The following is a 24,553-nucleotide window of genomic DNA, read 5'->3' on the forward strand; positions in this document are numbered from 1 at the left end:
CGCACAAAGCTGCTCCACCAAAATTTTGAATTTCTGTTAGTTTGGTAAATGTTTATGTCAAATTCGTCAGGAAAACTTAACCTATTTCCTCAGTTGTTTGAACTTGTTTTTGTGATAGCCTTTCGGGTATTATATGACCGAATTTTTATGTGTGTTTTTTGGGTTATAACGAGTCTTAAATATGGCTGTTTTCAAAAAAGTGCAATGAACATACATATTCGATCGGTGAATTGGTTGTTTAGTGTAGGAGAAGGTTGAACGAAGGCAGCATTTTAGAAAGTTATAGCTTTCTTCTACTTTCTTTAATTTTTTTTTGTAGTATATGCTTTATATTTGGACAAGGCTTTGATTCTATTTGGAAATTTGTCTTGATAAAGTTTGACGAGGAGGCTATAACACAATTTTAAGTATCCTTAAATCTCTTATAAAATTTTTGGGAATTTTTGTGTTTGAAATGCATACCTCCAAAGCCTGAACAGTAGCAGGGGGTAGCCTATATCAGCAATTGCCTTAAAGCCTTTGCTGTAATTTGATAATAACTAAGCCTTTGACGACGCAAGAGTTAAACACCATACTCTGTCTTAAACACTCCTTTTGTTTGGTGTTTATAGAAACGCAGGTCTTAAACTCGAGTTTAACGCAAACTTCCTCTAAAATATCCAGAATCTTAGAAAGAATACGCCTTTGACAGGAACGAAAGAAAGGATTAAATATTTTTTTTTTTTTATTAACCCAATGATTCATTACGTTACTAACTCGAGTTTATTTTGGAGTTTAGCATTAAACACTATCCTTAAACTTGGAGTTTACCTTACATTATAAAAGAAACTAAAATTCATTAAAAAACGCTGTTAACACTATTTTTGGGGTTTATGCTATTGAAACCCTGTTTCGCAAGGACTACTGTCTTTCTGGCTTAAATTCGTGACAACTCTGCGGACTATCATGACAGTTCACCTTCGTATGCATAATAATAAAACTCGATAAATGAATATACACGCTATTAAGAACAGTTAATGGTACTTCATGAACCCAAAAACTTAAATCTTAAACTCGAGTTTAACACGAACGACCACTAAAATATGTAGAATCTAAGAAGGAATCCGCCTGTGACATTCTAGGTGCCTCTCACATTGTTCAAACCTTCTATGAAAGGTTTCTGAAGAACTCTCGCAATATAACAGTAGTGCAAACAGTTGAAATTCCGTTATATATGACTTTAATAGTGCATTAGTCCTTTAAAAAATATCCTTCCCCGACCATTTTCACAGTGAAAAGTGAAAGTCTGAAAGCCTGATCGCCTAACAATTTCCTTAAATTGCCTAACTCATGCAACAACACCAACCAACAAATAACTGTATATACATACGAGCGTGTGTGTTTTAGCTGAACAAATTTTATTCGGCATATTAATTGTAGCAAATCGAATGGATAATCAAGCCAAATGGAGATGGTGGCGAGTTAAAGAAAGTAAGCAAAAAAACGAGCGGGCAATGTATGGCAAACACACCTGTCCAGCAGCTCGGCTCGGCCGACTCGTTGACACAATAACACGAATTGTGTTTGCCACAAATCCTGTCTGGCCGCCACAAGCGCCACGCTCCAGCAGCAGCACAGCAGACTCGGCGCTTCCTTGTACGTTTCAGATGTTTAGTTTATGAATGTCTGTCTGTTTGTATTCGCATTTGGTGGATTATGTACACAGATGCGGAAGATTGCACGCGGCCGGCCGATGCAACAATCACGATTCAATGAACAAACTATTATGAATTCGTACAAACCAGTAGAGGCGACAAAGCCAAGTAGCTACAGGCTTGCCAATGCAATATGAGCGCCTACAGGTAAGTATATATTTACATACATATATATAATGTATATAATCGGTAATATATATAAATGCATTTATGGTCGTGCACAATTGTGTTCGGCGTATTAGTAGTGGGCGCTAAAGAGTGTGTATTAATTTCATAATTTGCTCTGCTGAAATACAGTTGTGGGCATGGAAATGTGTACGGCTTTAAAAATGTGTATATGAGCTTTAAGATATTAGATGCTGCCTGGATATCACAGCAAAATATATCAAATATTATGAATATATGTATGTCTGGAAACGAGGAAGAGTTTTCAAATAAAGAACTTAATTTCTTTGATAGAAGATTCTGAAAAAGGACTTTCTTGGATCGAAATATATTCCAAAACAAGAAGCTTTAATCTTGACTTTGGTCGATCCGTTTGTAATGCAGCTATGACAGACAAACGGAGAGACAGTCGAACTTGACTAAATGGACTGTGCTCAGCACGCCGATCCTTTATACATATGTATATGACTTTATAGAATCTCCGCTGATTCCCTTTGGGTGTTATAAACTTCTTCACAAACCTAATATACCTAGTTTATGGTAAAAACATACTACAAGTTTAGAAGCTGCGAAACTGGAATAGCTTTAAGCTTGTAAGCTAACTAGAGCTCAATTCTCTCAAAAGTTCCAACTTCAGACTTCAATGAATATCTTACTTTCCAGTAAAGTATATTTTGGGGTGAACCAGGCCAAGATATCAAGACTTCCGTGTCATATATATATATATAAAGAATATCAAACTTAATCAAAAATTTTATGGATATATTCTCTAGATCTTCTCGGATGAACCAGTATAAATTGAGCGTTAGGATACAAATGTTTTGGTAGAGAACATTTGTTGTGAAAGAGCCTTTCATTGTTTTCTGTTTGGTTGACATGAAATCTGTCATATACTTGTATATTCAATAACCTTATAGTCATTGAACAAACAATATCATATTTTTTCATTGTGTTGAAAATAGTATAATATATAATGTGGCTCTAGTTGCAAAGTAAATTTTTAAAATTTTGAGGCACTGTGGATGCTAAAATTGTCCTAGGTTCAAAGTGTTCGCGTAGAGAACCTTATCTTCAACAAAAAACTGCATTCTAGATTACTTTTAATCGATCCCCTAAGAATTCGAAAAGAAAAGATTTTGTGGTGAATTTTTCTGAAATGTACACCTCTTTGATGATCTTTGGGAAATTTCGGTACATGTGTAGATTTGAAAAAACAATAGGTAATTCTACTTTGTTCGAAAAAGTCTAGAGATTTTCGAAGATTATTGAAGAGACGTTCACTTTGTCCTGTATATTGAACGTGTGTACCTGCTATGGGCAGTCATAGCGATCAAAAGCACAGCATTTCAAATCAACGCGTTGATCAACGCTCTCCATTTTTCAATACCAATCGGTAGTGAGAATTATACATTACTAGCCATCTTGGTAGGATTCGAAGCCCCTCTAAAACCTCTGTCGTACTTTGAGTCCGGCACCTGGTTGCATGCTACTCCACATTCAACTGATGACAACTGATGAAGTATCTGTTTTCCCGCATTTTGGGACTTAACCACAACAGCCGAAACTACTACCAGCTGAGTTTCCACACTGCTCTGGACTGGTGACCGGGGGTTGGATCTCATACGCACATTACACGCAGCTTACTAACAGTTAATCGCATTCCCGACACACCGCTAACACTTAAACGTCCATCAGTCCGGCCAATCTCCATACCACTGAAATCTCAAAAATTCGAAAACAGCTTGGATTTTGCAATAACATGCACCCAATCGTCAAACCGCGCCCACGCAAACACCAAAGGCTCATCAGATAGATACCTCTGCTGCAAAAATTCATTCAGAGGCCCATGCTCCGTGTGCAGAAAACCCAGATTCAGAAAAAATCTGAAGTCAGGGTTATCCTCAACAAACCTAACGTCCCGGATATACTCTTAAGTCACCCGATCATTAGGGCTATTGTCCCAACGGTCTTGGCAATTACCCCATCATCTAGCAGCCTCTTGTTTCCTACCCTCCCTCCCTCTTCACGTCATCATCAAAAATTCAAGCATTTCGCAGCACACATTCAGTCCCCTTCTTAGCCCGAATGCAACAGCATGCTGTATGACAATCAGGTTAAGAGGTCCTAACAAAACTTGCATCGCATCTGTCGAAACGGTGCGAAATAGAAGCAAATATGCAAGCATCATAAAACATTGAGAGATGTTTTCGGCGACTCGAGACCGTCATCGCAATTTCCCTTCATATTGCAACTCACCAAGAAACACAAGCCACAAACCACGATATACTTATAATGCGAACAGCACGACGTTCGAGGCCCCAATCACTACGGAAAATCCATCGTACTTTACATATGATTGCCTGCAGTCGCGCCCTCACATTCAGAAAAAGAGGAGAACGATTTTGGGATATGATCACATTTTACCAAGCTTTACAAAAAACACACATTTTTACGTACGTTTAATATAGATTTTCATTACCGAAATTGAAATAAGCTTATTTTGAGCTGAGATGAGCTGAGATGACCTTCAGGGCCATCAGCGAATTTTTGGTTTTTTTCGGTTTCGGCTCATGAATCCACGTGCCGTCACCAATTGATGGGTTTGAGGAATGTAGGGTTACTACGAAAACTTTTTCGATGCGTTGTCATTAACAAAGGTCGATGGACGACGGACAAGTAACAAGTTTACGATAACTTTGCGATCTTCACTGCATGCTTAGTGCCTCTCAAATACTTACGTTGGTAATAATGTTTCACACGAGAAAACCCATTGTTAAAAATTTGCATGGCATAAATCAGGCAAATTTCATGGACATATAGAGATCGAATGGAGGATGGAGTCATATGTAGAAGTTTACGCAAGTGAGGAAAGTTCTCTGATCGCCATTCACTTGGGAGTGGCCAGAAACGATTCTTTTACATATGACTCAAGCAGCTCACTACTTCCGGTCTTTGACCAAGTATCCTCTGGGTAGCCTAAAAACATCCGTTTGAAGGCGAGCTAAAGTGAGAAAGCGAAACATCCTCTCCGCAGGGTTGAGCGCTGGGGTTGGAACCCGCCACGTAAAAAATTCTACCAATGAAAATTAGCAAACAGCCTCGGATGAGAGACAAAAGACAGCGGCTACGCTGGCTTTCATGTTGTCCGGATGGACGAAAACACTCCAGCTCTGAAAGTTTTCGACGCAGTACCCGCCGAAGGAAGCAGAGGAAGAGGAAGACCTCCACTCCGCTGGAAGGACCAAGTGGGGAAGGACCTGGCTTCGCTTGTAATATCCAATTGGCGCCACGTTTTAAAAGAAGAAACGACTGGCGCGCTGTTGTTAACTCGGCTATAATCGCGTAAGCGGTGTCTACGACCAATTAAGAAGAAGATAGAGATCGAATTTCACACGAACAAAAAAAAAGTTTGTTCTAATCTAATCAAATAAACAGTCGTAGTACTCGCGACTGGACTCCCACGTCACTGTTGACAGTCATAACTTCGAAGTCGTAGATAATTTCGTCTTTCTTGGAACCAGTACTAACACCAACAACAACGTCAGCCAACGCAGATTAACTTTTGCCAACAGGTGCTACTTCAGACTGAATAAACAATTGAGAAGTATAGTTCTCTCGATGAACAAAAACCAAATTCTATAAGTTATTCATTACCCCGTCCTGCTATGTATAGTATATGGTGCAGAGGCATGAACGATGACAACATCTGATGAGTCGACGTTACGAGTTTTCGAGAGAAAGGTTCTGCGAAATATTTATTGTCCTTTGCGCGTTGGCCACGGCGACGCAATACTCCCCGGGGTAAGCAGAAAAAGAGGACCTCCACTTCGTTGGAAAGATCAAGTGTAAAAGGGCCTGGCTTTGCTTAGAATTTCCAATTAGCGCCACGTTGCGAAAAGAAGAAACGACTGGCGTGCTGTTGTTAACTCGGCTATAACCACGTAGGCGGTGTCTACGCCAGAAAAGAGAGGGAAGAAGAATCTAAGAAAAATTTTTTATCTATTCTGTTTGATTGAGTGGGTAGTTTAAATGGACGAATTCAAGTTTAGGTAGAAATCAGTAACTGAAAGAAAAAAAATATATATCAGTCGTTTTTGAACGGTTAATACAATTTATTTGAGGCTTTCTCAACATCAGAAATATGCTGCGGTATTTGAAATAATTTTTGAAAGGAAAACACTATTAAAAATGCCTTTTGCATAAATTTAAATTTTCACTTCAAACCCCTTTTCACATTAGCTGAACACATATCAATAGCCACCACTGTATATTTCCATGCAGACGAAAATTCACGCAAAACAAAAACGCCAAAAACAAAACCAAACAACAACAATAATAATAATTCATGTGTACGAGTGCGCCAAATGGCAAAGCGTCTTTTTTGACTTGCGCTGGAGTCGTAGCATCAACAAGGCATTAGTGCCACATTAGTGCACGTCTATAACAAGCCAAAGGCAGCGTGCACCTACTTGTTGTGGGCAATCGAAATGGCGTAGCAAAACAGAAATTGCAAATCACAAAGCAATAAATATAAATAACAGCGAGAGCGGGAGTTCCAAAACAAAAAAAAGAGTGAGTTAGAGATATCAGGTTGTTGTTGTAGTAGTCATTGTTTTTGTTGTATTTCTTTTATGGTAAGCATGCATACTAATTGTTGAAGTCAATTGTGCTGTTTGCACCTCAGACAACAACAACGCACGCAACTTCATGTCTGCGCCAGCGACAACAACAATAGCTGCAGCTAAGATGCACCATTAGACGGACTCAAAGTGGCAGCTTGTATGAAAAGCAAAATCAATGTGCAGCAGTAAAAGCAAGTTTGTTACATTAAACTAATTTTTTTTTCACTTGCTTTATAGAATTGAGCAATATCTCTTGTCGATCATTAAGTATTACCGCATCGCTTTTGTTTGAGCGTTTTGGCCACGCTTGGAAAAGCTGGTGAAAATGAAAAGAAATGCAAACAAAATGCTTCAAATAAAATTTGTGCTCTCGGCGACGCTTATATGGTGGGGATGGCGCTATTTATTAGGGTGGTTCAAATATTTTTTAGAAACAGGTGCATTTTTATAGCTATAAAAGGGTTATCTTGAGTTTGATCAAACACTTTGTAGGGTCCAATCTAGAACTTATATTGGGAGTTATAGTGGTCAAATTGATACTTTCTGAAATAAAGAAACTCTCATATAAGTACTTCATTTGGTTCAATCACTTTGTATAGCAGCTATATGTTATAGTGGGCCGATCTAGACAATATGTTGGCGTATTATAGGGTTGTCTTGGATAATAATCTAAACCAGATTTCGTGTAGATATCTTCTCAAGTAAAAAAGGTTTTCCATACAGTACTTAACTTCGGACTGATGTAAAGAGGTTTTTGGAGTGGTCTTGCGCCTTATAGGTAGTCTTTTTCCCTATAGCTATAAAACATGTCAAATATGTCTGCTTGAAGGTCTCTGAAATTGCTTTAACCGTTTAGGGGGAGGCGCACAGGTTCCAAAGCTATACTTCTTAAGTTTTCAAAACTTTCTGTATCTTTATCTTTCTGTAAGATTTCACAACCATCTTCTCTAAAATGTCCAAGGTCTATAAAAAGTTGAGACCTAATGGCTTCCGACAGGGCAAAACCTCCGCTATCTTTCCATCTCTCTCTCTCTCCTAATCTTTTAAACAAAGACAACGCTGCTTTTCATCTCGTTTTCCTGTATTTTGTATGCTTTTATATAAATCAAAATTCCTACATATAGAAATCATAATCGCCAGTAAGTTGATTAAAATTATTTATCAAAAAAATGGCACACCCTAATAATTTTCACTTTTTCTATTTTCTTCACGCGTAATACGTGGTAATTAAACATAAATGTAAAGTCATAAAAATATTTGCGCACAAATGATTGAAATTCATACGCGCTCTTCGGTTCGCTGCATCGCTAAGTCCACGAGAAAAGTAGGTAACTTGGCCGACGATTGCATCAATGACTCAATGACTGAATGATCGTTCCGCTGCGTTGGTTACAATAATTATTGTTGTTGCTATATTTTACAAACTTAAGCAATATTAGCTAAAATTAATACCATAATTAATAGAAACGCTCAAAGTCGGTTTAAAAGTGATCAAATCAATAGAATATTGCTTAAGGAGAAAATAAATGTGACTGGAAACTAAGACGACTAGTAATTATTAAATTGTATTGTTAGTGTTGACAAAATATATAATAAAAAATAAATATAAACTAGGTGAGAATTGTAAATGCGTAATGTGTGTGCGAACGAAATAGTAAAAATTTGTGCCTACATTTATTTATCGCGATAAAATAAATTATTTTCATAATTTTTGGAATATAAGAATACTCCTAAAGCCGCTGTTTCTGAACTGGATACCAGTTACCGACTAAAAAGCAATTTTTCCTAATATCGAGAACTCTAAGATAATTTTGTTGTTGTTAAAACTCCTTGGCTGGATAAAAATCCTGGTCCGTTCCATTCATTTAGACCCGACTGTCGTGGGAACGGTATGATAAATTTCGTACATTTCGGTTGAGCCATCTATTTGTCGGATGTGTCCAAGGCGACCTCTATAAAAAGGAGAGGCTGATGTTTGCAACTGTTATAAAAAAGAAAGTACCATGGAACATATAAGATTTCGTATTCGATTCACTTCATCAAAATATTCCTGTTTAGAGATGAGTAGAAGAGGACTTAAGTTTTAGGATTCCAGCCCACTGAAATGTCCTTCAAGCCGAGGTGGCTATAATACTACATGCTTCCCGATAAAACTTGTGTGGATATCTACTATAACGCAAACGCTAGAACCTATAAAGTCGACGAATATGTAAAAACGAACACAACTCGATCTCATTGGACTCCGCAGTCCTCTTGTGGACAGTATTCCGGTTTCAAACGGCATAAACGTAGTAGCTAAAACTTTTGACGATCATCAATTTTCAAAGTTCTCCACAGGTTGGGAGGACATATCCGGTCGAATTGACTGGAGTCGATTTTAGATGGTTCAAAAGGTTGCGTATAAAGGAGGATCTTTTGATTCACATCTAAAAGTTTTGACATCACAGAGTATAGGTGTTTCAACTCTAAGAGCAATCCCCAAAACCTCCGCTTAGATCCAGTCCCGAAACCGAACGTAACTTCAACTCGTTCTTAAATAGTTATGAATCCTCCACTTGTAGTAGCCGCTTCAGTGACTAAATAATTAATTTCACATTTAAGAAAAAACCAAAAACTTTACATTTATTCCAAAACAAAAATATTTAAGAATGTGCTGAAATATTTCTTGAAGAACCTCATACCCTATCCATAAAATTCTGACCAGTGGGTACACACGCACCGCACGTCGAATCAGGACTTGTACAATGTTCTGTGGCATTCATACCGTATGGTTCGGTCGGGTTTACCTTTAATATGAATAAGCCCTGTAGACCTATCGGTGTTGCAATGCCCATCGGATAGTCGTCGCCCACACAACGTCCCTGATCCAGACTCAAGAGCGATCCACAACGTTTTGCTAGAAAATTGTATTCGTTACCCGGATAAACCGACTCCATGTAGTACTGCCAGGAACGTTGATGTGAACAAACTGAATCGTTGCAACCATTTTGTATGGGAAAACGGCCGCCAACGAAAAAATCCGCATGCGCCGTGGGCTCTGCCTGACCGGCAACGCCGGGGTTGGTGTGGATGATATCAACAAATGCTGCATCGCTAGCCGAAAGCGTCGTTTGCCTTTGGCCATAATCGAAGCACGGGCCAGCTGGATCGAAACCAGTGATACGCGGTATTTGTTTACCGGTTAGGCGTGTAAAATGCCGTGCCGTTGCTCCCATGATCTGTGCACCCAAACTGTGACCCATCAAATGTATATTTTCTAGCGGCACAACTTCTACGAAATCCACCAATGCAATTGCGAGTATTTCGCCAATTCGGTTTGTATTCAGTGAAGACCAGGTGTAGAGCGTTTGTATGTAGCGTCCCACATCGATACCCTGTTTGGGAGAACGGATTTTTGCATGAGAACAGTTAAAGTATTCTTTTCAACTTTCTTCTTACCAAGAAATTTGTATCGCCACGGCAATTGTAGGCTTTGCCGATTCCTTCAAGCACATCATTGGATCTGTTGGCATTGGTAAGCCAACCCGACGACGCGATAACTACTTTCTTGTTGATGTCGAAATCTGGATCGTCCACTATTCTGAGCAGTTCTTTTACTGGATACGTTCTTATATTACAAGGTGTGCGTACTTGAATTGCAACGTCTTCAACGTCCGGTATATCTTTCGGCCTAGGTTGGATGGCATCCTCGCTTAGAACTGCCGAGCCTGGAAAATGCGAGGTTGAAATGTGAGAGAATGGGAACAAAAATAATTAGTTAAAATGGCTGGGATTCTGACTTTCTTCCGCACAATTATCATTATTTTGAACCTAACCTAACCTACCTACATTAACAACTCAAGTGAGTTTTCGATATCCAGTAGAAGTTATTGAGGATCATTTTGGTTTTAAAGTTATCTTTAATGATATATCTGTGACTTCATTTCCAGTGTTGTCTTCTGTTTACCTTAAGAGGGATACAAGCCTAGCTAACCTCGATTCACCTCTATCTCTCACTGCGAGTAGATCTCGATTTCAGCTTAAAACTTTCCACCACTTTTTAAGTATTCAAAATTTGTTTTCGTTTTAGATTGAATTTGATCACAGAAAAATATATAATATTTTCCTGTTCAACTAAGTTTATTCGATTTCGACCGATTTACGAAACTTGCAAGACCCACTTACGAAATTGCCATTGAAGAGTTTCATATTTTTTACTTAGTACCCGATAACTGTAGAGGAGGTACATTTAAAACTATTTAATATAGGTTTCGCAATCTTCAAAGCACTTCAATTTTAATTAACGGTTGTTTTTAGTACACAAAAGTAATCAAGATAAAAGTGGTGTCCTCTAAATCAAAATCCCCAGAATGAAACTAATGTGCGTCCAAGTAAAATGTAACAACAGACATGATATAGAAGGCTCCTATGTGTATCTGCGCAACAACCTCTAATGAGAGACCCCACTTTTAGTGACGACCACATCAAATGTAATAAGGACTATGATTTAAGGCTCGCACCTGGAATGTCCGGTCAGTAAATTGAGAAGATGCCGATGTTCAGCTAGTTGATGTCCTCGCAAAAGTAAAGGCTGACATCGCTGCCACTAAGAAATGGGATGGACGAGACAAGGACGAACACGAGTGATTCCTTATGATATTTACTACAGCGACCATATAAAGGAGCGCAAATTCGGTGTGGGATTCGTGGTGGATGCGGCGACCAGCAGAAGGTTTCAAGACCAGAGCATACCCTTATAAGACCCAAAGACCCAAAGACAAAGACCCAAGAGCATACTGCACTTCTCCATCCTGCTGAACGGCAGTAAAAAGATCATATCTGGTTCTTCCAAACCAAATTGACTAATCGATGACGATGGAATAGATGCTCCATTGCCCGATTTTTATGAGGATCGAATAGTAATTACCCGCCTGAAGAACAATAAAGCGGCAGGGGTCGTTAAAATACCCACCGTGCTATTCAGCTATACGGCGGCGAAGAACAGAAAAGCTGCATGCATCAGCTTCCTTGCAAGATATACTTTCATCCGATCATATCTTGCAAATAAGCTGATGCCCGACAATTGAAACCTAAGTGTGATCTGCCCAATCCACAAAATCCCAATTATGTCAATTACGGTCAGGTAAGCCGCCTTAATGTCGCATTTATGGCCTTCCTGAGCGTAGTGTGTGAAAAACTAAAGCCCACCGTCAACAAACTATTATATTTATATCTGACAAATCTACTTTCGTGAAAGGAAGATCGATATACACCACCTCATTGCCGATTTAAAAGCTTATTCAGAATCGAAAACGACTTCTCTCGGCGAACAAACTCTACAAGTCCCTCATCATTCCCGTCCTTCTATATGGCGCAGAGGCATGGACGATGACAATATGTGATGAGTCGACGTTACGAGTTTTCGAAAGAAAGGTTCTGCGGAAGATTTATGGTCCTTTACGCGTTGGCAACGGCTAGTCCGGCAGTCGAGATATACGGCGCGATTGACATAATTCAGCGAAACAAGAGACAGTGGCTGCGCTGGCTAGTTCATGTTGTCCGGATGGAAGAAAACACTCCAGTTTTAAAGGTTTTCGATTCTGTACCCGGCGATAGAAGCAGAGGAAGACCTCCGTTCCGTTGGAGAGATCATGTGGATAAGGACCTGGCTGTACTTGGTATCTTGAATTGGCGGCAAATAGTGACGCGCTGTTGTTAACTCGGTTATAACTGCGTAAGCTGTGGCTATGACAATTCAGAAGAATATTTGAACCGAATTTTACGAAGTCACAAATATAGTTACTGTTTCTTTTTCGCACAGTCAAAATGAAGTCGGACTATAACCACGCCCATTTTAGGTAGAAACGTAGGTTAATGAGTTACCGACATTTGGCGGTAGTTTTAGAAACTCGTGCTTGGTCTGCTGAGATGCTGACCTAAACGCTTCGACACTAGAGCGAACAGTGTAAAAAAAAATCGTTTTTTTTTTTTTTCAAAAATCCTACTCATCCTCTGAGCGTCAACTTCTACACAAATTTTGAATAGATTTCCTCTCCCTAACTGCTTTAGTAGTTACTTTTTGAAAGATTCGTTGCAAAAAATGTTCTTTTTTACTCACATAAAGCACTCGCTACAGCAATGGTCACTAGCGGTGGAACTGCACGCACTACATTCGTCGTATATCTGAAAAAATAATCCGCCGTCAATTGATCGCCTTTGGCTTGCACGAGTCCAGCTGCGATATCGCGGGCCGATCTAACAATATCAAGTAAATTTATGTCCAAACCATGTGTCTCATCTATCGGTATTTCAACTCCAAAACACTGCGTCATTACAATAACTGCCAACAAAAACTGAACGACTTTCATTTTTTTTTTTTGTATCCCTTCCCTGAAGTTCTATGCGAAATGCTAAAGCTTTAAGCTGTTTATGGTTCAGGCGCTCGTCCTGTTCGCCGATTTATAGGCACAGCGCGAGTTTTTATCAAAAAGTTGGATCGCATGAAACCTACTTATTATGTTTATTGTAGCGCTGTCAAATGGACGCCCATTAATTATATAACATGAGGTTGTTAAGAATATTGGCGAGGTTTAACGTCTTCCCTTATCTAAATTGAGCGTTTTGCTGCGAAAGCGTTGGCGATACCATTGGCGGCGTGTGGATGATTTCAGTTTCGCAGTTTGTTAGCTTTATGATTATTGGGCGCATAATTTGTGCTCGCGCTTACGATCGGAAACTGCTAAAAAGTTTTGTTACGACTTAAAAGCTTTTGCATTTAAATGAAAGTCATAATAAGTATTGAACTAGAAAAGCAATTTTCTAACCTTGAGGCTTAAGTCATATGCATATTTATGTTATTGTATTATATTTAAGTATATAATGGTAAGTTAGGGTGCGCCTTAAAACACCCAATTAAGTGAACTTATGGAACAGCGATTTTGAACTGGCAACTTTCTGATTGTAGTCATCCACTGGATTAGGCCGTGTAAGGTAACATATCTTCTTCTTTTCTTGTTATACTCTCGCAACAAAGTTGCTAAGGAGAGTATTATAGTTTTGTTCACATAACGGTTGTTTGTAAGTCCTAAAACTAAAAGAGTCAGATATAGGGTTATATATACCAAAGTGATCAGGGTGACGAGTAGAGTTGAAATCCGGATGTCTGTCTGTCCTCCCGTCCGTGCAAGCTGTAACTTGAGTAAAATTAAGATATCATGATGAAACTTTGTACACGTATTTCTTGGCTCAATAAGAAGGTTAAGTTCGAATATGGGCAAAATTTGCCCACTGCCACGCCCACAAATGGCGAAAACCGAAAATCTATAAAGTGTCATAACTAAGCCATAAATAAAGATATTAAAGTGAAATTTGGCACAAAGGATTGCATTAGGGAGGGGCATATTTGCACGTAATTTTTTTGGGAAAGTGGGCGTGGCCCCGGCCCCTACTAAGTTTTTTGTACATATCTCGGAAACTACTATAGCTATGTCAACCAAATTCTATAGAGTCGTTTCCTTCAGGCATTTCCATATACAGTTCAAAAATGGAAGAAATCGGATAATAATCACGCCCACCTCCCATACAAAGGTTATGTTGAAAATCACTAAAAGTGCGTTAACCGACTAACAAAAAACGTCAGAAACACTAAATTTAAGGAAGAAATGGCAGAAGGAAGTTGCACCCAGGCTTTTTTTTAAATTGAAAACTTATGGACCAAAAACCATATCTCAGAAACTACTCGACCGATTTCAATGAAATTCGGTATATAATATTTTCTTAACACCCTGATGACATGTACGAAATATGGATGAAATCGGTTCACAACCACGCCTTCTTCCAATATAACGTTATTTTGAATTCCATCTGATGCCTTCCCTGTTTAATATATACATATGTACATTAGGAACCAGTGATGATAGTGGAATAAAACTTTACACAAATACGGTATTTGAAAAATATGTAAATGACGGATAATGAAATCTCGATTATCACTTTATCATGCGAGAGTATAAAATGTTCGGTGACACCCGAACTTAGCCCTTCCTTACTTGTTTTTCATTCAACATAGTTCCCTTTAAGGGTGATACACTGATTATAGTGACCTTTGCCTTATCGATACCATTTTTGCAGTATGACCTGTTAATACTTGAAGCCGAAGCAAATAAGGCACACCCTGATAATATGTAAATTTCTATTTAGTTCATGACCGTTAGTAATTAGTGAGAAATGAAAACCGTTTTCTGTTTAATATACAGATATATAGCATAATATTTTATGTTTGTCACTCAAGCACACCCTTAACTTTTATGAACTGGTAATTTGAATATTTCATTAAAGTTTCCAACATTATTTAAGCTCAAGTTCACTGTTATCAACTTAAAGTGAGTCAAGTTAATTGGCTATAATAACTAAGGTGAATTTGTGATTCCAAAACGATATAAACGAAAATTATTTTTCCCCTAACGCTTGACGCTTAACCCTTTGGAGGGCAATATCAAGACACCAAAGCATGGAGTGTGGCCAAGGCCTTCTGCACCTGGTCCTTCCAACGGAGTGGAGGTCTTCCACTGCACCTCCTTTCCGTACAGGTAGTGCGACGATTACTCTCAGAGCTCACTCCAGCTCCATTCGCCTGACATATTCTCGCCAGCGTAGCCGCTCTCTCTTAATTCGCTGAACTGTGTCAATATCGTCTTATACATTTTTACAGCTCAGCTCATCGTGCCATCGACTGTGTTATTCGCCATTGCCAATACACAAAGAACCATAATCTTCGGCAGAATCTTTTTCTCGAAAACCCGTAAAGTAGAATCATCAGATGTTGTCATCGTCCAAGCCTCTGCACCATATAGCAGGACGGAGATGATGCGTGACTTGTGAAATTTGGTCTTTGCATTTGACGCCTGTTGACAAGAGTAATTTTGCATTGGATTTCGAGTCGACGTTATTGTTGGTGTTAATTCCTGTTCCAAGATAGACAAAATTATCTACGACTTCGAAGTTATGACTGTCCACAGTAACGTGGGTGCCTAGTTGCGAGTGCGACGACTGTATGTTTGATGACAGGAGATATTTCGTCTTACCCTCGTTCGCTATCAGACCCATTCGCTTCGCCTCCTTATACATTCTGGAGATAGCTAAACTAATCGCGCATGTTGAGATCAATGATTCGATGTCATCAGCGTACTTGAGTACACTCTTAAAAAGATGGTACCTGCTCGGTTTAGCTCTGCAGCTCGAACTATTTTCTCCAGCAATAGATTGAAGAAGTCGCACGATAAGGAGTCGCCTTGTCTGAAACCTCGTTTGTTATCGCACGGCTAGGAGAGGACCTTCCCGATCCCGATGGAACTGCTACGTCAGTTTACACAGCCGTATTAGTTTTGGAGCGATACCAAATTCAGACATAGCGGCATAAAGACAGCTCCTTTCCGTACTGTCAAAAGCAGCTTCAAAATCGACGAAGAGGTGGTGTGTGTCGATGCTCTTTTCACGGGTATTTTCCAAAATTTAGCGCATGGTGAATATCCTTCACCTAAATATAGTTTTCGAAAAACTTGTTCGGAAACATTCCAATAATTTGTTAAGTGTTCGACTAAAAATAAATCTCACGTCTTAGACTTACAAACCTCTCACACTTTTCATAAATGCTTCCTTGGTGATTTACTCTAGCTTCTTCTTCTTTTTATATATTTTTATACCATTTCTAGTGGCATTTCTATTATTTTTATGAAAAAAGACGGGAACAAATCATCTAAAAAATCTCATAAGTTATTTAAGACATATTTAATTGTCACAAGAAAAGAACACGCTCACAAAAAAGTGCAGCGAATTACAGCGCCATCTGCTTAACCATTTTCGTCATTGTCTCTACTCTGTTTGCAGCCTAAGCTTTAAACTATTGCACAATAAAAAGTGCATAGCCAACAAAGCTCACGTTCGAAAATGATTTCATTTACGAGTAAATATTTTAAATTGAAAATTATTGGTTAATTATTTTGTCGCGTATCTTTCTATCAACATTTTTATGTATGTGTGGTACAACGCAGCTATAAAACCGTTGCACATACATACATACATACATACACACATGCAAATGCATAACCCAGAATTTTATTATGATGTGAATACTTACAGAAAATTAATTAGCAAATTATATTGTTGCGCTTAACGATTGACCTTGAAGCGAAGAAAAAGTGTTTTGTGTGTTTGAAGAGCCTTTATGATCGCATTTAAACATGTACACGTACATAAGGAAGTATATATGTATGTAGTATATGCATGAATGTATTTAAAGTAGTGAAAAAGAGCATCTTATGAGCTACTTTACATAGAGAGTTTAATTACATAAATAACCAAGTAATTGGCCATTAAAAGAAGAATCGCTTATAAAAATGTTTTAACAGCGGATTCTTTCGGCTGCTGGCACTAACAGCACAATACGGTGAGTCTCATCGAAACATGAGATATTTTATAAATTTTTTTTATCATGGAAATCGATAAAATGTATGTAATTCTCTGTATGCAAGGCAAAAAACCTGGACTATTGTATATACTGCAGCTAACTTCCAACTATTTCAATTAATCTTCTTCCTTATGTTTCGTTACTTTTGCTGATTGCTTTGATGTTTGTTAATTAACATTAATGACGGGTGAAAAAATAAAAGAGTATAATAAGAAATAATCATGTAGTCAATAATTATTGTTCTTTGTAATGTATATTATAGCAATATGCTGATGAATTTATACTGTATTTAGTGTCTATATTCGAATGAAAAGCATTTACAAATTGATATATTTACAAATTGATACATATATTAATAATTATTAAGAGGCCATTCCGTGTGGCGGTTTCAAAAAAAATTTTTTTTTTTTTTTGCATGAATCCAAACTAGAGCATTCATAGAATATGCTGGTAAAATAATGTTCCGAATTTGAATGGAGTTGGAAGTTTACAGAAGTGAGAATAATGTATAAGGTCTTCAGAGTCCGAATTTTCGAACATGTTTTTCTTGAAACTACATTTTTTAAGCTGACGTCCACGATTCCCCAAAAACTGTTCATCCATTGCTTTAAAATTGAAATGATGGACTACCATACATGTGTCCACAGCACGTACTAGAATTTTTGAAATGTATTGAACCGTTTTTTTTCATTAAAATTATTAAATTTGGTGTTTCACTGTTTAAAAACAATGTAAGAAATTTAATTTTCTTGTAAAAGACTCTAGTTCCAGCGATAACCAACTGTCTATACATACATATATAACTGAACCAAGCAGAGTTACTTTTTTCAATAGCATTTTTTTGACAGATCATGTTATTTTTGTTCAGTATCGTTTGGCATTTCATCACGGAAAGACGTACGCCTGAACAATTTTTACAAATCATTCAGCTATTTTACGAAAATTCGCGTTCTGTAAAGAATGTGTTTGGCTCGTTTTGCTCAAATTATAGTCAACATAAGCAGCCTACTGTGCATACTATTCATAAGACCGGCAACCATCTTCAGACCAAGCATTCATTATTGGATAATATTAAGCCCAACAGATCACGTCTAGCACCCTGTGAAGAAAATACAGCAGATGTAGCTGAGAGCGTGATCGAAGAGCGTGGAGTGTTGATTCGGCGCCGTTCACAGCAACTCGGACTGACGTGGGTGAGACTTAGCGCATTTTACGTTGAGACCTTAAACTGAAAGCATACAAAATGCAGCTTGTGCAAGAACTGAAGCCGCTTGGTCTTCCCAAGCGACATCGCTTCGCTTTATGGGATATTAAAAAATTCTAAGAAGATCCGACGTTTTCGAGCCACATTTTGTTCAGCGATGAGGCCCATTTCCAACTCAATGGGTATGCAAACACACAAAAATGTCGCATTTGGAATGAAAATTAACCTGAAGAGATTCAAGAGTTGCCATATCATCCACAAGAAACAACGGTTTGGTGTGGTTTGTGGGCCGGTGAGAACGTAACTGTCAACGGCAACCGTTATTGCGCCATGATAATCAACTATTTGAGGCCTGAATTGAAGCTCGTATTCTCGGCGACATTTGGTTTAAACAAGACGGCACCACTTTCCACAAATTACATCAATCAATGGATTTATTGAGAGTACACTACGGTGAGCCCACAATTTCACCGTCGATTGGCCAACAAAATCTTGTGATATCTCACTGTTACTTTTTCCTGTGTGGATATGTAAAGCATAAAGTCTAAGCGGACAATTCCGCTTCGATTCAGGTCTTGGAGCAAAACATCACGCGTGTCATTCGCCCGTTACGAGTCGAAATGCTCGAACGGGTCATCGAATATTCGACTGAACGGATGGACTATCAGAGACGAAGCCGCAGCCGACATTTGAAAGAGACTATCTTCAAATTTCAAAATGCCAAAGAATGTTCTTGAGAATGATAATAAATATTCCTTATTAAATTTGAAGCTTCTGTGTTTTTTCTTTAAAAAAGTAGGGAACTTTCGAAATGATAATTAGCAATTTTTCTTATCTTAGGCTTGCCAGCATTTTAAGCTGCTGTAATTAAAGTTTTTTACCCTGAACAGGGTATATTTAGTTTGTCACATAAAGTATATATATAAATGATCGATATATATATGTCGCGCTGAGTCGATTTAGCCATGCCCGTCTGTCTGTCCGTCTGTCCGTCCGTCTGTCTGTATATATTCGAACTAGTCCCTCTTTTTAAGATATCGTTTTGAAATTTTGCAAACGTCATTTTAGGTTAGCTGCTCATTCGTCGGAAATATCGGACCACATAACATATAGCTGCCAAACAAACTTTTTTAAAAGAAATACACCTGTGAAGGGTATATTAGCTTCGGTGCCGCCGAAGTTAACGTTTTTTCTTGGTTTTTTTACCTACAATTAATACAATATTTTTACTTAAAAAAAGTTGAACAGCTCACAGCAAAAAGCTTAGTAAAAATATAGTAATCATTATAAAGTTTTGTTTTTTTTTATTTCGCCATAAAAAATTTCAAAAAAAAATCCCTCAAAAAACCGACATTGCATGAGATGACCCCATTAAGCATTTAATTGGACTTCAAATTTGTTATGTTTGAAAAATATAAGGGAATTTGTAGGAATTTTTTACTTAATGTAATTTGATTTCAAAACTTTAAGTGCGTTTTTCTCGAAACGCTATTTTCAGAGTCGGTTGAAATAATCTCCGAACCGGTTGACTTGAACGATTACTCAAGGAGGTTATTACCAGGTAATGATATTTGATTTTGATAAATATATGATATGATTTTTATAATAATTTCCATTTTTATGTCACCTTAAAATGTACATTTTTCAGACAAATCCAATTTTTTTGAGAGTCGTCATTTTACAATAATAAATCATATATTTAGTCCTTCAATCATTTCCTGTATCCATCTATAAAATATTTCTTTTTGGTTTTTGAACTTGAGATAATTTAATGCAGAATAATCTTACTCAGCCCCAGACATCTTTTTTCGAAAGTCCTCTTGCAGTTTGGCTACGGGATGAAGAGAATCCTGAAACACTGAAAATTAATTATCTATTAGTAAAGTATATTGAGTTCTGGAAATCTCTTAAGGCTTAAAGCAACAAAAATACTTTCTAGAATCAACATTTGAGCTAATCCAAAAATTCATCATAGCTTTTGTTAAGTTATTGCCTATATCATGTTGGCTCTGTTATCTATCCAGGGAACCCCAAGACCAAAATTTTAATCACCCAAGCCTTTTTTCGTTGCCTTAAGGTCTTCTTTTAATGAACGAAATACACATATATATGTATATAGTTACAACGTTTTACGTTACTCAAGTAAATATTTCGGTCTTATCAGTCCAGTGGCCGCTATCATAAATTATCTACTAAATGATTTCTCTTTTTACCTCCATGTTCTGGAATCCATATGAGATTGAAACTATTAAGAGTTGGTGAGAGTTTATTGAATATTCAGCCCATACAATGAGATTGTCTTCAGTGCTGCTCGACTATAGCTAAATATTTGCAGGCATCAGAGACTAAGTTGGTGTTTGTATACAATCCATAAGTGTGCTTAGAGGAGTAAACAAACGATTTTTCGAAACATTTTTTTTTTTTTGATTTTTCGAAAACGAATATAGCATCTTTGCCGCATTTTTCAAACAAACTCTTCTTCTATTTCTCATCTTTATTAAACTTACTTAAAATGCAAATACACATTGTTCCTTTCATTCTAGAATAAAAGCCACTGTGCTACAACACCCAACTAGTGTTTGGCTAAACCAATATTTGTCCGAAATAAATATTTTCAAGTGTGCTAAAGCTTGCGTTTATCCGCTGGTTAACAAGTCAGAATGTCGCAGCCTCGTATTATGTTGCAATTCAGTCCAAATACGTGTGTCGCACACCCAGTACGCGTGCTTAATAACTCGCTACTGTCGCCGGCGCCGCCACACTGGTCAGCATGGAAATGCTCGCATGCGTCTGCGTTGCAATCACTCGCACACGACGGTGTCAAGCGTTCGCGCATATTTTACAACCGCAAAATTGCTCAATTTTAGCACTTTGCCTACTCGTACATAATTCTATTTGAAATTGAAATAACAAAGTGATTACATAAATAAGTATGCATGCACATCCGCTACCGAGCGTTAGCAGACGGTTGCACAGTGGGTTGTTGGAGGGTTTATTGTGGGAGAAAATAATGCAAATTATATTGCTCAATGCAACATTTTACGGTTTGGGGACTTTCTTCTTCTTCTTTATTGGCGTAGACACCGGTTATACGGTTATAGCCGAGTTTACAACAGCGCGCCAGTCGTTCTTCCTTTTCACTGTTTGGCGCCAATTGGCGATTCCAAGTGTAGCCAAGTCCTTCTTCACCTGGTCTTCCCAATGGAGTGCAGGTCTTCCTCTTCTTCTGTTTCCCCTGGCGGTTACTACGTCGAATACTCTCAGAGCTGGAGTGTTTTCATCCATTCGGACGGCATGACTTAGCTAGCGTAGCCGCTGTCTCTTAATTCGCTGTGCTACGTTCCATCGACTGCGGTATTCGTCGTTGCCAATGCGCAAAGAACCATAAGTCTTTCGCAGAACCTTGCTCTCGAAAACTCGTAGCGTCGACTCATCAGATGTTGACATCGTCCATGCCTCTGCTCCATATAGAAGGACGGGGATTGATTGATTGATTCAATATAAGGAATGCACCGCGACCTTTGGTCTATTGTGCCCTCTCCTAACTTACATAGACTCACCTAGCCCCAGCGCATTGATGAAGTTCAATAGACTTCCGGACGCTAGTGAGGCTATGCGATCCCTATCTGGAAACATTGATCCAAGGGCCTTAGTCCTGCGTCTACAGACTTCTGTGCAGTCAATCAGCAGGTGCTCCGGGGTTTCAGGCTCCAAGTCGCAGAACTGGCAGTTAACGCAAGACGATAAGCCCATGTTGTACAGGTGCCTATTCAACTTGCAGTGGCCGGTATACCATGCGACCAGTAGTCTGAGTTTGTTCCTGGGGAGGTTTATTATAACCTTGAACCTACTCAAATTGTCTCCTCCCATTATCAACTTGGCATGTCTCATACCGCGCGTTTGCCGCCAATGCTCCTCCCTGCCCACTCCTTCTTCCTTGCGAAGTAGCTCCTTTATGGTGTGTGGACCTACCCCAATAAAGGGTTCTGGTCCCACCATCTTGGTGGAGGCTGCGGAGTGGGCTAGCTCATCCGCCAGTTCATTACCGGCTATACCTCTGTGACCAGGCACCCAGATTAGGTGTACCTGGTTACGTTCTGCAAGGCTGTTCAGCCTTTCCCTGCACTCCTGCACTAATAGCGATTTGATTTCGTAAGAAGAGACGGGGATATTGAGTGACTTGTAGAATCTGGTCTTTGTTCGTCGAGAGAGGACTTTACTTCAATTTACGTTGTTGGCGGTGTTAATGCTGTTACCAAGATAGACGAAATTATCTACGATTCCGCAGATAGGACTGTTGACAGTGACGTGGGCGCATAGTCGCGAGTGCGACGACTGTTTGTTTTGTCTTGCTCTCGTTCACTGCCAGACCCATTTGCTTTGCTTCCTTCTCCAGTCTGGAGAAAGCAGAACTAACGGCGCGGTTGTTGAGGCGAATGATATCAATATCATCGGTGTACGCCAGCAGCTGTACACTCTTATAGAAGATTGTATCTTCTTTATTCAGTTCTGCAGCTCGAACTATTTTCTCCAGCAATCGATTGAATAAGTCGCACGATAGGAAACCGTCTTGTACGAAACCTCGTTTGATATCGAACGGCTCAGAGATGCTCTTCCTAATCCGCACAGAACTTTTGGTATTGCTCAACATCAGTTTACACAGCCGTTTTAGTTTTGCGGGGATACCAAATTCAGTCAAAGCGGCATAACGGAAGCTCCTTTCCGTGGTGTCAAAAGCAGCTTTGAAATCGACGAAGAGGTGGTGCGTGTCGATTCTCTTTTCACGGGTCTTTTTCAGGATTTGTCGCATGGTGAATATCTGGTCATTTGTTGATTTTCCAGGCCTAAAGCCACTTTGATAAGGTCCAATCAGTGTGTTGACTGTGGACAGTACGGGACAGGTATAGTACGCTCGAAAGAACATTATTTGCGATGTTGAGGTGGCTTATGCCATGGTAGTGTGCGCAGATTGTGAGGTTTCCCTTTTTGCTTAAATTCCAATCGTCGGTCATGCTTTCGTTGGACCATATTCTATAAAGTAGCTGTCTTTTCAGTTCTTCGCCGCCGTATTTGATTAGCACGGCCGGTAATCCATCGGCTCTCGTCGCTTTGTTATTCTTCAGATGGAAAATTGCCATTCGAACTTATAGCAAAAAGGATATAAAAATAATGTATCTTTAGCTTCATATTGATTTGTCAGTTTTTATATCAGCATTATGCTATAGTGATCCGATATCGAGGGTGCCGATAGATGAGCAGCTTCTTGGAGAGAACATAAGACAATTGAATATTAATGACTCACTCTAAATAGTTCAATTATATGCCTCACAACACTTTTTTTATATAAGTGATATAATTTATTAAGTTTTTCTTGTTTCTTTACTTCCATTTCGCTAAACAACCTAACTTTTATATCTAGAATTGGTACATATTTAAATTTATATTTTGTATACATAAGTACAAATTAGCTAGTGGATAATAAGAACTCTTCCACACTAACTTCGGCTTGGCTGTCAGCATAGTTTATGCAAAAGCGGATATCGAAAAAACCCCCGAAAATCCCCATTTTTTACTTGTACTTGTACAACGCAATGGTGTTGGTAGATATGTACATATATAAACATATGCTTATGTATGAAAAGGTTTAACCCACTGAACCTGTATTTTGAAATTATCGTTCCTTCTTTCCACAAAGTGCAAGAGAGAAACACTGTGCGTGTCTTTAATTGCCACACTGAAGCATTGGCAGCATTGCTTTTAATTAAGCGGCACCTCTTGGAGCTGCGGGCAGTCGAAAATGGCCCTGATTATAACCTAAGGTGAGATAATGATTTAAGACTTACATTTGTAAGTGCGGAAATATACTAATATTTAAGTTAGACGTATGTGTGTGTGTGTCGGCAATGACCTTGTAAGAAATATTTAAGATGTAACGAGCTTTACGATAAATAGTAAATTCAGCAAGCAGTGTGGATCTTGGGTTCTCTAATTGTTTACTAATTTTCTGGTGTTTCGTGCCTAATCACTAGAATTCTATTAAATACCTTCTAGAAACACAGATCCAAAAATCGGTTGAGATTTTTCTAAGGACGGAGCTGTAAAATCCAAAGGTCTTTATATTAAAGTGATTTGGATTATGAAAAAATCGACAAACAATGTAATCTTTATTTCTCTAATGTGTGCTATCATGAGACTAGAATTTTAACTAAAACTTGGATAGAAAGACCAGTCATTTATACCTTGTACAACATTTTCAAACTCTATAAGTATATACTACAACATTTTCTGAGGAAAATTCTTACGCACTTCCTCATTACGAGAAAATTATGTCCGTAACACAACATCACAGAAAATAATGTTTTTTTTTTTAATTTTTCCTCTCAAGTAAAGTTACATTACATCTTGTGCCAGTTCTGGTCTATTG

General features: G+C 38.5%; 2 protein-coding genes across 4 annotated transcripts in view; one reads left to right on the forward strand and one right to left on the reverse strand.

Annotated features, from left to right (window-relative positions):
- Positions 1–24,553, forward strand: part of LOC126759048 (anoctamin-1) — a 191,295-nt gene that overhangs the window by 24,653 nt on the left and 142,089 nt on the right. The window lies entirely within an intron of this gene.
- LOC126759071 (vitellogenin-1-like) lies at positions 9,077–13,181 on the reverse strand. Its single transcript, XM_050473667.1, has 3 exons — positions 12,579–13,181; positions 9,920–10,188; positions 9,077–9,855 (listed from the first exon to the last, which is right to left on the reverse strand). Exons 1-3 carry the CDS (start codon positions 12,826–12,828, stop codon positions 9,157–9,159), a joined length of 1,218 nt encoding a protein of 405 aa, XP_050329624.1. The 5' UTR covers positions 12,829–13,181; the 3' UTR covers positions 9,077–9,156.

The sequence above is a fragment of the Bactrocera neohumeralis genome, chromosome 5 (genome assembly GCF_024586455.1).
Source record: "Bactrocera neohumeralis isolate Rockhampton chromosome 5, APGP_CSIRO_Bneo_wtdbg2-racon-allhic-juicebox.fasta_v2, whole genome shotgun sequence".
NCBI lineage: Eukaryota > Metazoa > Arthropoda > Insecta > Diptera > Tephritidae > Bactrocera > Bactrocera neohumeralis.

Bases quoted from the DNA above. Each gene is read 5' to 3' on its own strand.
- LOC126759071 (XM_050473667.1), bottom strand. From the start codon at position 12,828: ATGAAAGTCGTTCAGTTTTTGTTGGCAGTTATTGTAATGACGCAGTGT. The intron at 10,189-12,578 runs GTGAGTAAAAAA...CGCATTTTCCAG, and splicing joins TGCTGTAGCGAGTGCTTTAT to GCTCGGCAGTTCTAAGCGAG. The intron at 9,856-9,919 runs GTAAGAAGAAAG...TCTCCCAAACAG, and splicing joins GTGGCGATACAAATTTCTTG to GGTATCGATGTGGGACGCTA.